The sequence below is a fragment of the Leucopleurus acutus genome, assembly GCF_964270905.1.
Source record: "Leucopleurus acutus genome assembly, chromosome: 5".
Classification (NCBI taxonomy): domain Eukaryota; kingdom Metazoa; phylum Chordata; class Mammalia; order Artiodactyla; family Delphinidae; genus Leucopleurus; species Leucopleurus acutus.
The window spans coordinates 77485877-77499030 of record NC_139147.1 but is presented as its reverse complement, the minus strand read 5'-3'; the positions used below and the strand labels follow the sequence as shown (position 1 = coordinate 77499030).

Below are 13154 nucleotides of genomic sequence, written 5' to 3'. Positions count from 1 at the left end.
AGGAGAGTGACATTTTGTGAACAGAGTGATTGGGACTAAGGACTAAGTGTTCTTCGTAAAAAGTTTCACCTCAGTTCTCAGTCTGTTACCCTAATTTCTTTTCACTTGCTCCTCAAGCCCTGTACCTTGGGGGAGTTCTTGGCCAACACTAATCCCCATGGTGTTTTCTTTCCCAGTTGTCACAGACGAGACCTTGAGCTTCATTCAGAAAAGCAGACGCCTCCTGGTTGTCCTAAGCCCCAACTACGTGCTCCAGGGAACCCAAGCCCTCCTGGAGCTCAAGGCTGGCCTAGAAAACATGGCCTCTCGGGGCAACATCAACGTCATTTTAGTACAGTACAAAGCTGTGAAGGAAACGAAGGTGAAAGAGCTGAAGAGGGCTAAGACGGTGCTCACGGTCATTAAATGGAAAGGGGAGAAATCCAAATATCCACAGGGCAGATTTTGGAAGCAGCTGCAGGTGGCCATGCCAGTGAAGAAAATTTCCAGGTGGTCTAGAAGTGGCGAGCAGGGTCTCTCCTATTCATCCTTGAAAAATGTATGAAAGGGCCAGTGAAAGGGGTAAAAATATCCGAGGGTACTCCAGGAAGGAAGAATTCCCCCTTCTTTATTCCCAATTGATTGCTTCATGGACAGAAAAAAATTCTATGGAAGCCTCCCCATAGAGATAAATTCAGGGTGACTGTAGGAAGAGCTGTTCTGCTTCCTCAGGCAATAGTAAGGCTTAGAATGCTAGTGCCACCTCCTGTCACCAGCGTCTGATGTCACTATGTTCTTTGCAAAGACCTGGTTGATGCGAATTTCCCCTTCTGCATCCTGCATTCCTACCCCTACTCATCTCTATCCTCTCTCTCTCTCTTTTGAAATAATCTTAACATTATGGGGCAGCCTTTGCTGTGGATTTAAAGACCCCTTAAAGATGAGTCATCTGTTAACAGGGTCATTATGAGTTTCCAAGTATAGTTTTCTTTTTCTTTTATTTTTACTCATCCATTAAAAAGGTAATCAGGGCCTAAATTTATTATAGCTAAGGATAAAAACTCTTTTGTTCATTCAGCTGTATCAGACACCCTCATAGCAAGACTGACACCACTTAGGACGATACAAAGCAGAGTAACTGAAAATGTTCCTTAGACAGCAATTGGTTTAAAGGGCTTGCCTGAATTGTCTCCTACTATGCAACCCATGTCCTCTATCTCAGGTAATTGATATCATATTTGTCAACTTGAAAAATGTATAGTAATTTTTATTAAACTCCCGATTATCTGTAGGTTGACCCATACTTATCATTCCATCTCCCTACCTACTGCATCTTGTGTCAGTCATTGGGAGTTTGCAGGTGGTTCCTCACTTGGTTCAGTCAGATAGGAAGCTTCTCTTAATGGTGCTAATACCAAGTAAAATAACAGCGAAAAGCTTTTAGGGCCTTTTCTGTCTTATGAGAAAAGCACAGAACAGGGTGTTTGTCAATTTGTCTTTTAATCTCAACCTTGCTAATGTGAATATTAGGAAAGTCATTTCTCATTTGTTTCTGTCTCCCCATTGTAAAGTGTGAAAGTTAGACTTAGTGACCTTGAGAGTGCTTTTAGCATGAATATTCTAAGAGCATTAACTGGACCCCAAGCATTTTTCACATTTTATTCACTGGTACAGTTAATACACTCACTCCAAACAAGTCAGTCTGAATAGTCACTGTTAATGAAACATGTTTTAGTTTGTTTTAAGTAAAGTTTTACTGTTCTTAAGACTTGGAAAAGTGAAAACTAAGTCCAGAGTTTACAGAGTGGTGAATATCTATGTTACATATAGAGTTTTAAAAACATATGTATGTATATACACACAAGAATTATATATGTATATATATTGCATATATATACACATGAATTACATATATATACATATATACATACATGAATTGTATATATTATATATATAAATATATATATATACATACTCACACTATATATACACATACAGACATATGACTTTAGTCATTGGCACAATATTAAGAATTACTGGAACTCTTATCCAGTTTTTAAATTACCTTCTTTACTGTAATATTTTTGTGTCAGTGTTTTCTGTACATTAATATTTGTGAATTTACAGCTCACAGAGTGGTAGTTGTTGTTAGCTTTTGCTCTCCCTAAATTAGTATAAATAACTTACTACTGCCACAGTTGATCTGGGTGCAACGGAATCTCTTGTGCACAGAGCTTCCACGGTCACTGCTAAGCAGTAGTCAGCCCTCTGGCATTAACTGATCATTTACTATGTTCTGAGCACACACACTTAGAAGGTAAGCTATATTAATCTTAGTGCTCAACTACTGGAGAGATAAATCTCTATTTGGACTGTTAAGTAATACAGGAAAAGAAAATAAAAATACCTATAAATAAGACTGGGTATCCAATGAAAAATGAGAATTCATAATTTAAGGAGATCCTTATCTTAGTAGTATGAATGTTGATAAGCAATTCTAAAACTATCTACTACATTTGTGTCCTCCTGAGGTATTAAAGTCTATTTAATAAATCATTTTTCTACAGAGGAGTTAACGATTATTTTAAATTAAAAAAAACCTTCATGAATCATTGACCATAAGCCTATGGTATGGGGTCACTCTTGGATCTAACTTTTTTAGCCTTATTAATGCTTTACTTTATTAGAAACCACAATTACTCCTCTTATTAACCCTTCACTCACAAGACCAGAGGAGAGCTGACTTCAGATAAGATTTGAATATCAATTCTAGGATGAATTTTAGGTAAATGAAGGACAGCCCCATTACCAAGGGGCTGTTCTCTTTGCCAATGCTGCATTCTTTTTGCACTTTTGGATTTTATATTTACCCCAAATGCTGTTTGGTACCCCTAGAAACTTCTTGTCCTATTTATATTCCTGTATTTGGTACTGAAATTTTCCAAATGCTAAAATCTAAAGCAACTCAAATCTAAATGATATGTCTCATATTAAGATAATTTTGTTTCAAGATTTTTTTGTTTTATGTCCCAGAAGATGCCCAATACAGATTATCTGAGTGAGATGGAGAAACATAGTTTAGAGAACAAGAAGAAATCGCTCTCTAATGTTAAAAATAAAAGTATCTAATGTTAAAAAGAAAAACCTTAACGGTTTTAGATATATGATATAAAGACCTTCTGCACCCGTTAACAAAAAACCATGATATATAGAGTGTCTAATTACACAGTCATATAAAATTATTTAATATTTTTCTGCGTTGTAATTTAGATGATTCCCTAGGAGTCTAATAAACTAGGACTTCATTGTATTGGGGAACAGGAGCATTACTCCACTTGTTAATTATCTATTTTCTTTCCATAGGTTTTCATATATTATCTTTTTTATTTTATTCATAAACTTTTGTATTTTCCATTTTCCAATGATTTGTAAATTTGTTTAATTTAAAAATAAACCATTTATTTTAAGCTTTGAATTTTATTTTGTGCATGTGTTTTATGTCTTTATTTTCATGTTTGGGCATAAGAAATGAGAATACAAAGATTAATTATACACTTAGAAAAAGAAATGTTATGAGACATTAATTTTCTCTTTCTGAGAAAAATCTGAGAAAACCGGGAACTTCAACTCAAGAACATTTTTTTTTTACATGTGAGTAAATGAGTTACTTAATTAAAATGGGTTGATCTAGTATACCAGACATGTGTGTGTATGTGTGTGTGTGTGTGTATGTGTGTATGTATCTGTGTGTGTGTGTGTGGATTGAGAAAGAGAGAGAGAATCAGAGGGAGAGAGAGAGAGAGAAGGAGAGAGAGAGAGATGGGGAATAGAGACAGAGAATAACAGAGAGGCAGAGAGAGAGAGGAGAGAGTTTTAAAATAAAGACACAAGCCTATTCCTTTTTTGTTCAACTTGAAACTTGGGCAGTTTACAGTAATCTCTTACCTTTTATAGGTTTTAATACAACCCTAAGGCAGTTGCTTTGAAAGGAGATCAATTAACTAATGCTTTGCCGTTAGTTAATAGGTGATAATTGGAATCAAATATGCATTTCTATCACAAATTTCAAACAAATCAGTGATAAATATTTGGAAAGGCATTTTCTTTTGAGTTAATATTAAGTCTGTAGTGACAGGAAAGATTTCTTGCTCTTTTAAAAAATATCTTATTCATTTATTCCAAGATTATTTATTGGATCTCTATAACTGAGCTGGTTAGCTTAGTAAAAATTTTCCTACTGAAGAATTTCCCAGCTTCAAACCAGTCTCCAAAGAGTAGACTTAAGATCAATGGATTCAAGTTACAAGAAAACAATTTCTACTCATTTAAGAAGCAACTGTAAAGCAAAGCTAAACAATAATGTATTTCACAGTCTTTGGAGATATTAGCCCCACCGCCATTACTAGAGATGTACAAGCAGAGATTTGATGGATATTATTGAGATTTTGTAAAGGGTTTTTTTGCACTGTATAAGTAATGATGATCCTGAAGTTGCTTCCAACTTTGAAAATGACTTACTGGAACACAGTGGTGACTATTTTCAGTATCAGCAGTTTCAATATCAATAGTTTGGATATGATGGCTACCTGGCTATTACTGACCCTATTAAAACTTTTAAGATGTATTTTTCAGTCACTCACTGAAGTTACTAAGTCTTTGACACAAGTAAACTTGCAGTATAACAGAAGAGACATGTTCAGCAACTTGTCTATTTCTCTGTTTCTACTCAAGGGATATGAGGTATTTTTAGCATGGGCTAACAGATTAAGTATTCCAGTAGTATTTTTTAAACTGAATAGACAGAATTTTAAAAATTAAAATCCACATTTTAAGATGGTTCTGTAAAGTTACCATTAGAATCAATCATTAGTCTATACATTATTTTTATATGTTCTTTATGTATTATTTTTATTGTTATAAACAATATATAATATTGTTATTAACTATAATAATAGTGTTATTCAATTTTGTATTATTATTATTGAATAATAATTGAATCAAGGTGATTAATTCAAAAGTGCACCATGCACTAGATATTTACCTATAGGTATCAATGAATTGTCTAACAGTCCTACAATTCTGCTCTCATTATGTGCATTTTATAGATGGATGAACTCAAACTTTTATAGATATTACAATAAATGATTATACTATTAAGATAAAATATTAAGATAAATGGAGAAACCAATATTTGAATTCAGATTCATCTTCCAAATTAGGTGCCCCCATTTTTTTTATCTGTACTTCAAGTTTTAAGAGAGAGAGAAAGAGGTTTGCTACTCTTTCATACACCAGTAAACTAGACAAAGAACAAATTTACAGCCCTAGTTTTCTTTTGGTTTTCTTTCTACTTTCAAGTTAATACCAAGGAGATTACAACTTTTACACGCCGGAGTGTTCTGGAACAGTGAAGAGCTCTAGATCAGAAACTGTGACTTCAAAACCAATTTAGTTATGACACCAGAAAACTGATCTTATCCATCTACAGCCACACCTCAGTTTTGTTTTGTTTTTTGAGCCAAACAGAATAAACGACCTAATTTAAGATGCCCTCGCCAAATAATACTCAGCATTAAAAAATAGTAATAATTAACATCCTCAAATATGAAGTTTGACAATATGGAAGATAATAAAATAGGCCATAAAGGAGGCAGTTTCCTTCAAAGTACTATGTGAATACCCCTAGGTATAGCCCAACCCTTATCTGAGAAGCATATCCTATATCCATTCCTCAATGTCTGGAATTCCACAATTCATATTTGGGGGTTTTTTTGGGTTTTTTTTAGCATTACCCTCTCTCAAATGCAAATCCTCCATTTTCAGGGTGAGGTACCAAAATTAAAAACAAACAAAAAAAGCCATAGGCTTTAAAGACAATTTTCTTGAGAGGATCTAAGACAATGTTTTATTTTCAACAGTGGCACCATCATTGGACAGAGCAAACATTTTTCTAAAGTGACTATTTTGAAGTGAAACACCCACACCCACACTCACTCACACTCCCCCCACACACAATTTGAGTGCACATGTTCCTTTTGTTGAAAAACTATCCATGTTATCTAAGGGTTATATCATATTTATCATGATACAGGAGAAACAGTAGAGTTCCTACCCTTACATTCTCAGATTTGTGAAAGGCAGCAACATAAAACTCTGAGTAGCACCAGAGAGGACAAAGGAGTTACCAAGACACACACACACACACACACACACACACACACGCGCGCGCGCGCGGGCTTTGAAGATAAGTGAAAATTTAGATTTATCTTTTAAGAGTGCAACAAAAATTGTCTAAAACACTTAATGCTCTTGATAAAACCAGTCAAAAGTTCTTAAACATTGAGCATGTTTCATTTGATTTTCCTTCAAATTCATGTTAAGTTCATCAACTGGAAATAAATAATCTTGTAAAGAGCACAGTTCCTTCATTCCCTGTCAAATTCATGATCCAATTCACTGAAAACTTCCAGCTTGTCTTCACAGGCTGAAAAGTTTCTCTGTCAGTGTTTTACCCCTGGCCTCAAAAGCATAGGTACTCAACCTCATGGTCTGTCCACAGTACCTGTTTTCAGAGTTGTCAATGGCTGCCATTTATAAATTTGGAATGCCTTTCCTTTAGAAAATCACATTGTTTAAGCTCCTAAGTCTCACAGTGAGTTAAGCACTCCATTTATCTCAAGAACTTTCCAGTAAGTTCTGTCCAAATTCACCTCAATAACTATTAGAATTGAATGCTTCATGCAAGGTCTCAACTTATTGCCTGATTTTTACCAATCATTTTTGTCATCATTGTTGACCCTTTAATTGACTTCCAGGCCAATCCTTCACACATACACACAAGAAAAAAAGAAAGAGTATTTTGGTTGACAACACGGTCGATACTATGAACTGTCTGCTATATCCAAACATTTTAAGTAGCAAGAACTATAACTCTGTGGATCTTAGGAGGTAATAATGCCCTATTGACCTTTGCTGATAAGACTGTGTCTGGAGCATTATGTTCAGTCCTGTTCAGGGTACTATTTTTAGGAGACACTTATATATACTGAATATTATTAAGAGAAAAATTATAAAAGTGGGGAAGAGACTTGATACTGCATCATATGGAGAATAACATAAAATTCATGAAGTCATTTAATCTAGAGAAGAGAAGAAAATACAATGAGATCACAAGAATTATGAAATATTTCAGATATTTTAAAATGTCAGATCCAAGACCACTGGACAAAAGTGGAAGGAATTTCAAAACAAGAAATTATTTACCAACGGAGCTGAAATTAGCTGCTTTTAGAGGTGGTTAATTCCTCATCCTTAAAGGTAGCAGATACTTTGCAACCATTGATAACAGTAGTGTAGATGAGATTCCTTACCTGGGTAGATTATTTAACACTTAGATCTTATATTCTCAAGTGTTCATTGCCTGTCCTTTGCAGGATTGTCAACAATGAACTGAAACCTATATAAGTTTTCACTAGGCATTGTCCTATCTTTCCATTTTCCTATAGATACAGTGGAAGCAGTTTTTGACTTCATTCAAAGGAGCCGGAGGATGATTGTTGTCCTGAGCCCAGATTATGTGACAGAAAAGAGCATCAGCATGCTGGAGTTCAAACTGGGTGTCATGTGTCAGAACTCCATTGCCACCAAGCTCATTGTGGTTGAGTATCGTCCCCTTGAGCATCCACACCCAAGCATCCTGCAGCTGAAAGAGTCTGTGTCTTTTGTGAGCTGGAAGGGAGAAAAGTCTAAACATTCTGGTTCTAAATTCTGGAAGGCCTTGCGATTGGCTCTTCCCCTGAGAAGTCTGAGTGCCAGCTCTGGCTGGAATGAGAGCTGCTCTTCCCAGTCTGACATCAGTCTGGACCACGTTCAAAGGAGGAGAAGTCGTTTGAAAGAGCCCCCAGAACTCCAGAGCTCAGGGAGGGCTGCAGATGCCTCTCCAGCTCCAGACACGATGTCCAAGCACAGAGGGAAGCCCTCTGCAGCCTGTCGCTGCTGTGTCACCTACTGTGAAGGAGAGAGTCAGCTTAGGAGCAAAAGCCGGGCAGAGATTCATACCCAGCCCCAGTGGGAGACACACCTCTGTAAGCCTGTTCCCCAAGAGTCAGAAACTCAATGGATACAAAATGGCACCAGATTGGAACCCCCTGCTCCCCAGATCTCTGCCCTTGCTCTTCACCATTTCACGGATTTATCCAACAATAATGACTTTTATATCCTATAATTACTGTGTGGTGGGGGGTGGCTGCTATTTCTACCAGCCCATTTTGTTTCATGAACCTATGGGAATAATTGACATTTTTATCATCTAATGGACTATCAGATTGTGTCCCCTTTATTGATTTTTAAAAACTATTTATTTCTAGGAGACAAAAGATCCGAAGGACCCGAATCCAGACTTATTGCCTCTAACGGCCTCAGAAGAGCACACTCTTCTTGGGCCCTAGAAGGTCAGTATGTGCAAGTTGCCTAAAGTCTGATCCTCTCTCTTGCCCAATGGTTTTCAATGGAGCAAAGAATTTTATTGTGTTTCCTCTGAGTTTGTTGACCAACCTCATGTTATAAGTCAGTCAGGTGTACTTGGGCTATGACACTTACAGGGTATGTGTATCTTGAGAGAGCATTATGGAAAGAAATTGGTTTTGATGGAAGCTGTAGGACTAAGCTCAACAGAAAACCTACAGCACATTTTCCCAGGAAGAACCAAATACTCCCACGCAGGGATACATGGTGTCCTCTGTCTCACTGTAAACTAGTGTTCTCTAAACTGCCTAAAGTTGTTAGCATCAATAAAGTTATATTTTTATGTGATTTCATTTGTACTAACAAATTTTTACCTCTCTCTCTCCCTTTTACCTTTTATGGCTTTTAAATTCATATCTGAAGAGAATTCCCTTTAAGGAAATTGAAATTTGGTTTGGGTACTAGGAAAACTGAGATGTCTCTTTAGTTTCTTTCTAATGTGTATAAAAGTGATCCGAGAAAGACCAAAAGAGAGTAAGAAAATGTCTCAAAGGAAAAGGAGGTTTATACAAAAATATCATTATATTTTTAGAAATGACACCTGAAAAATTCAGTACCGTTAAGGGTTTAGGGTAGACTTTGGTATACCAATCCCTTCTTCTCATTCAGAATTCTGAGAATAGTCAATTCAAGTGCCTACAAGGATCAAAAGTAAGAAAAAAGAGAAAAGGGGGCCAGATATAAGTATAATACAATGCTCTCCATCTAGTACCCATGTGTATAGGGACATAGGTATAGATAAGTATTTCTTTAAACATTTTAACACAATCATAAAAGGCACATGGCATTTGATTTCCAAGTCAGGGAGATAATAGAGATGATTAAGCCTGGAGGCAATTGAAGAGTATATATTTCTTTAAAAGGGAGCATCCTCTACTCAGCTCCACTAGCTTGCTGTCACTGATTTAACCCCAGTATTGGAAGATTGTCCAGTTTTTCAAAAGAATCTAAAAATCAAGATTTTTATGTAATCTGTCAATTATAGAATGACCTTTACTTAAAAAAAAAAGAAAAGAAAAGAAAAGAAAAAAGTAAAGAACCAACCAAAACACATGAACGTACATTTACCCAGAGAGCCACTAGTTTGTAATTTCAAAACGAAGGTATTCACCCAAAAAACATATGTCAAATGAAGATCCAAATAACCCTGGTGATTCTGAGACTGGAGAACACAGACTGGCCCTAAGGAAATAATGGAAGACATTTATTTCCTCCCCAAATTGAAGACATCTGGACACTCAGAATAGGGCTGATCTGATCCAACACTCCATTAAGGAGAAAAAGCTGGAAAATAGTGTGCCTTCCATCTACTCTGTAAAGGGCCTCTGCCTGGTGGGTTTACTGTAAAAAAAATTAGAAGCTCAATCTGCTGCTCCTGACCAGGAGCAGAGTAAAAGGAGCCAAAGGTCATACCAGACATGAGCGCTCACCTTCAGTATATGAGCCCTGGCTGCTAGTGAGCTATGGCCCAATGGGTGTCGTCCATTCTCAGTTACTAGTAGTGAATGAGAGGTGGAGAAAGAAGCCAGAGTTTTCATCCCACTGCTCCTCTTGGAGAGAAATACAGAATTCAAAATTGAAAACAGATACAATTAGATCCTTCTCCTGCTGAAATAAGTTGAGGAAGTAGGGCCCTCGAGAGTAAATGGGACTCAACATGGAACTTGTAATTAGGAAATGACAGGCCTGAATATCTACCTGAATATCCAGCAGAAAATCATTGAGCACAACCCGTGTTCTACACTGCATTCCTTCTTGAAGGGATTAATCCATTCTTGATTTATGTTCAAGAATCTTCACTTGGAAGACAGAGAGTAGTTTCTCTCTAAATCTGTTAAATAGTGGGTAATGTAAGTTGCTCCAAATCCCAAAAAGGGATAGAATGCAGTTACCTATAATCAGTCTTATTCCTTATTAGCACAGTATCTCAAACCATAAAATATCTTTGGGGAAATTAAGACATTACTTTTATGATTTATAAATTATTTTCTAAGTGAAGAAAATAAGTGAAAGGACTAGTGGCAGAGGCATGGAAAATTACACCTGAGCTCTTATTATGAATGAATAGCTGGATAATCACAGTGTTCTCAAAAGCTAAATGTTGGTCAGTATCAATTTCCATTGACAATATAAGTACAGTGTAAGCAATATAAAGTTATAATATTTGGCATTAGCTATACAAGGGTCAGAAAGATGATAGACCATACTTGTACTGTATGGAGAAAAACGATGAGGTTCTGTCATTATTCCCTGACCCAACATGCTACAATTGAATGCAGTATTCAGTACCATATATTTCAGTGGGTTAATAAGAAGAATGAAATTTCCTCTTGAGCCATGCATATTCATAACTGAATTAATATGATTGTAAGTTAAATGGACATCATTTACATAGGAAAATTGCCTATTTAGGAGTAAGTTTCAAGTCAAGTAGAGATGAATGTGAGTTCTACTTCTCTCCTAACTGTCTGTTTGACTATGGGCTCTCTGGGCCTCCATCTCCTGCTAACTAAAATGGAGATAATATTATTAACCTCATTGGACTTTGCGAGCATTAAATGATATAATGCATGTAAGTTCATAGCACAGTGTCTGGCACACTGTAAGTGCTCAATATTTGTTGACAAATTTTATACACATAGTGAAATCACTCTTGTGGTTGCATAAATTTCCATTTGCATAATTATTTATGGCTTACAAATCAATTTTATTACATCATTTTTTTTAGCACAAAAGCAGTTCAGAGCAGGAACATATTATCCAGATTAAGTGACTTTCCTAATGACCCTCAGCCAATTAGTGATAGTGTTGGGCCTCTAATCTAAGCTTCGGACACCTGATCCAGTGTCAACTGTAGAACTACTCTTATAAGATTCAATTGGAAGTACGTCTATTACAAAGCCACCTAACTGGAACTATTTAATTTGAACCATTATACATTCAAATCAAAAAGGCAGTTAATGTAAACCCACACACAGTTAATTAAATGTCATATCAACTGTCTGATGTGTCATCTGGCCTTGTCATCTTATGATTTTATATAATTTCATTTAAAAATGTTATAACATCTAAGCATTTAAAAAGTAGAATCTTTTTCTTTCTTCTAGACCCTATGATCATATTATAATTTCCCCTCCAATAAATAATTTGTATTTTTATTAATGCAAAATAAAAATATGTTCACCATTTATCTTAAAAATTAAATATAATCTTTCAGGAGCTATGATTTATACTATGGGTTCCAATTACTTACTCTTATAACTAGTAAAAACTCTAGTAATAATATATTCACTTACAGTGTGAAGATTTGAGGTGGTCGGTAAAACTAATGTTACTGAACTAATGTTCATGAAAAAGTCATGAATAATAAATTGAACTAATCATAAAAATGTGTGCAGAAGGACAAACAATCCCTATGGCACTGGTTTCAAACTTTTTGTGTCTAAAAATTGTTTGGGGGCATCTTACAAGTGAGGATCTCAGGTGAAGCTCCTAATCCAGAGGGGCTGATTTATTAGGTAGTGGACATTGTCCAGGAGTCTGCATTTTAACATTGTACCCTTGATAATTCAGATAAGGTATTCCATGGGTCAAACAAACAACTACCTATGAGAATTCTTTCAAACTAGTCTTACATTTTTATACTATTCAAGCTATAAGAAGAGAGAGCCTTTATTAGAGTCCAGACTAAGGCTTCTCAAAGCGTATTCTTGACGCATCCACATCAGAACCAGTTTGGTTTCACATTAAAATGCATATTTCTTGACCCCATGCAATATTAACTAAATGAAGGTCTACAAATCTGCCCCACTCAAGAGAGTGGGGCAGATTTGCACTTGGAATAAACTTCCCAGGTGATTCTGATGTACAAAATGTTTAAGAACCATTAATTTTTATCTTTCTTTAACTACTCTTTTACCCTTGTAGGCTCTGATTTTGTCCAGCTAAGGAGGACTACGAATCATCCTTTTAACAAGGTGTTTACAGGAAGTACATGAAAATGTAGGACAAGTTTAACCCTTGGAGTTGCCTCAGCACGAGGAGATATTTGAATAGATGAGCAGTTAATAGAATATATTTTTAATATTTGAAACATCAAACACTGACATTTGGAATCTGATGGGATTGCTGTAGTTTATCATATACGTTAATCAAAATCTCATAAACTATGCTGTGCTAACACATAACTCCAACATTTCAGTGGCTTCATACAACAAGACTTATTTCTTGTATATGCTACATGTCCAGTATAGGGGCTTACTTTTTTGTAGCATTCCCATCTGAAATGTGTAGCTTCCTGCTGTTCTATACTTCAGACTAATTATGACATTTAATACTCTTACTCTTGGCCAGAACTAGCTATAAGTACTGATCTGTTCATAGAGAAGGCTGGAAAGTGTAGTTTTCCCGTGTGCCTTGGAGAGGAGAATGAAATAGAACTGGGAGAACACATAGCATTGTCTGTGTCTAAGAATGAGATATTGAGATTGCCTAAAGAGTCAAGGGACCTTCAAATTGAGATATGTCACATATTTTGATAATGAAGGAAAGAAGGACTTTGCTACCAACACCCCACCTCAGGTTGCCAAAGTGTCAAATCAGACAGTTGTGAAAAAAAGCAGTATACAGAAAAGTGTAGACCTTGTATTTAA

General features: G+C 35.9%; 1 protein-coding gene across 2 annotated transcripts in view; it reads left to right on the top strand.

Annotated features, from left to right (window-relative positions):
- The window catches only part of IL1RAP (interleukin 1 receptor accessory protein), a gene marked incomplete at its 3' end in the record, with an annotated part of 125062 nt that extends 116859 nt beyond the window's left edge, over positions 1–8203 (top strand). Inside the window, exon 11 of one of the 2 annotated variants that reach the window (XM_082839401.1) lies at positions 7485–8203. In XM_082839401.1, coding sequence (XP_082695527.1) covers positions 7485–8203 — 719 coding nt within the window. Of the gene's footprint in view, positions 1–176; positions 3338–7484 lie in introns of those variants that run through there. The other variant, XM_082839402.1, reaches the window with a different exon arrangement.
- Between the last annotated feature and the right edge of the window lie 4951 nt (positions 8204–13154).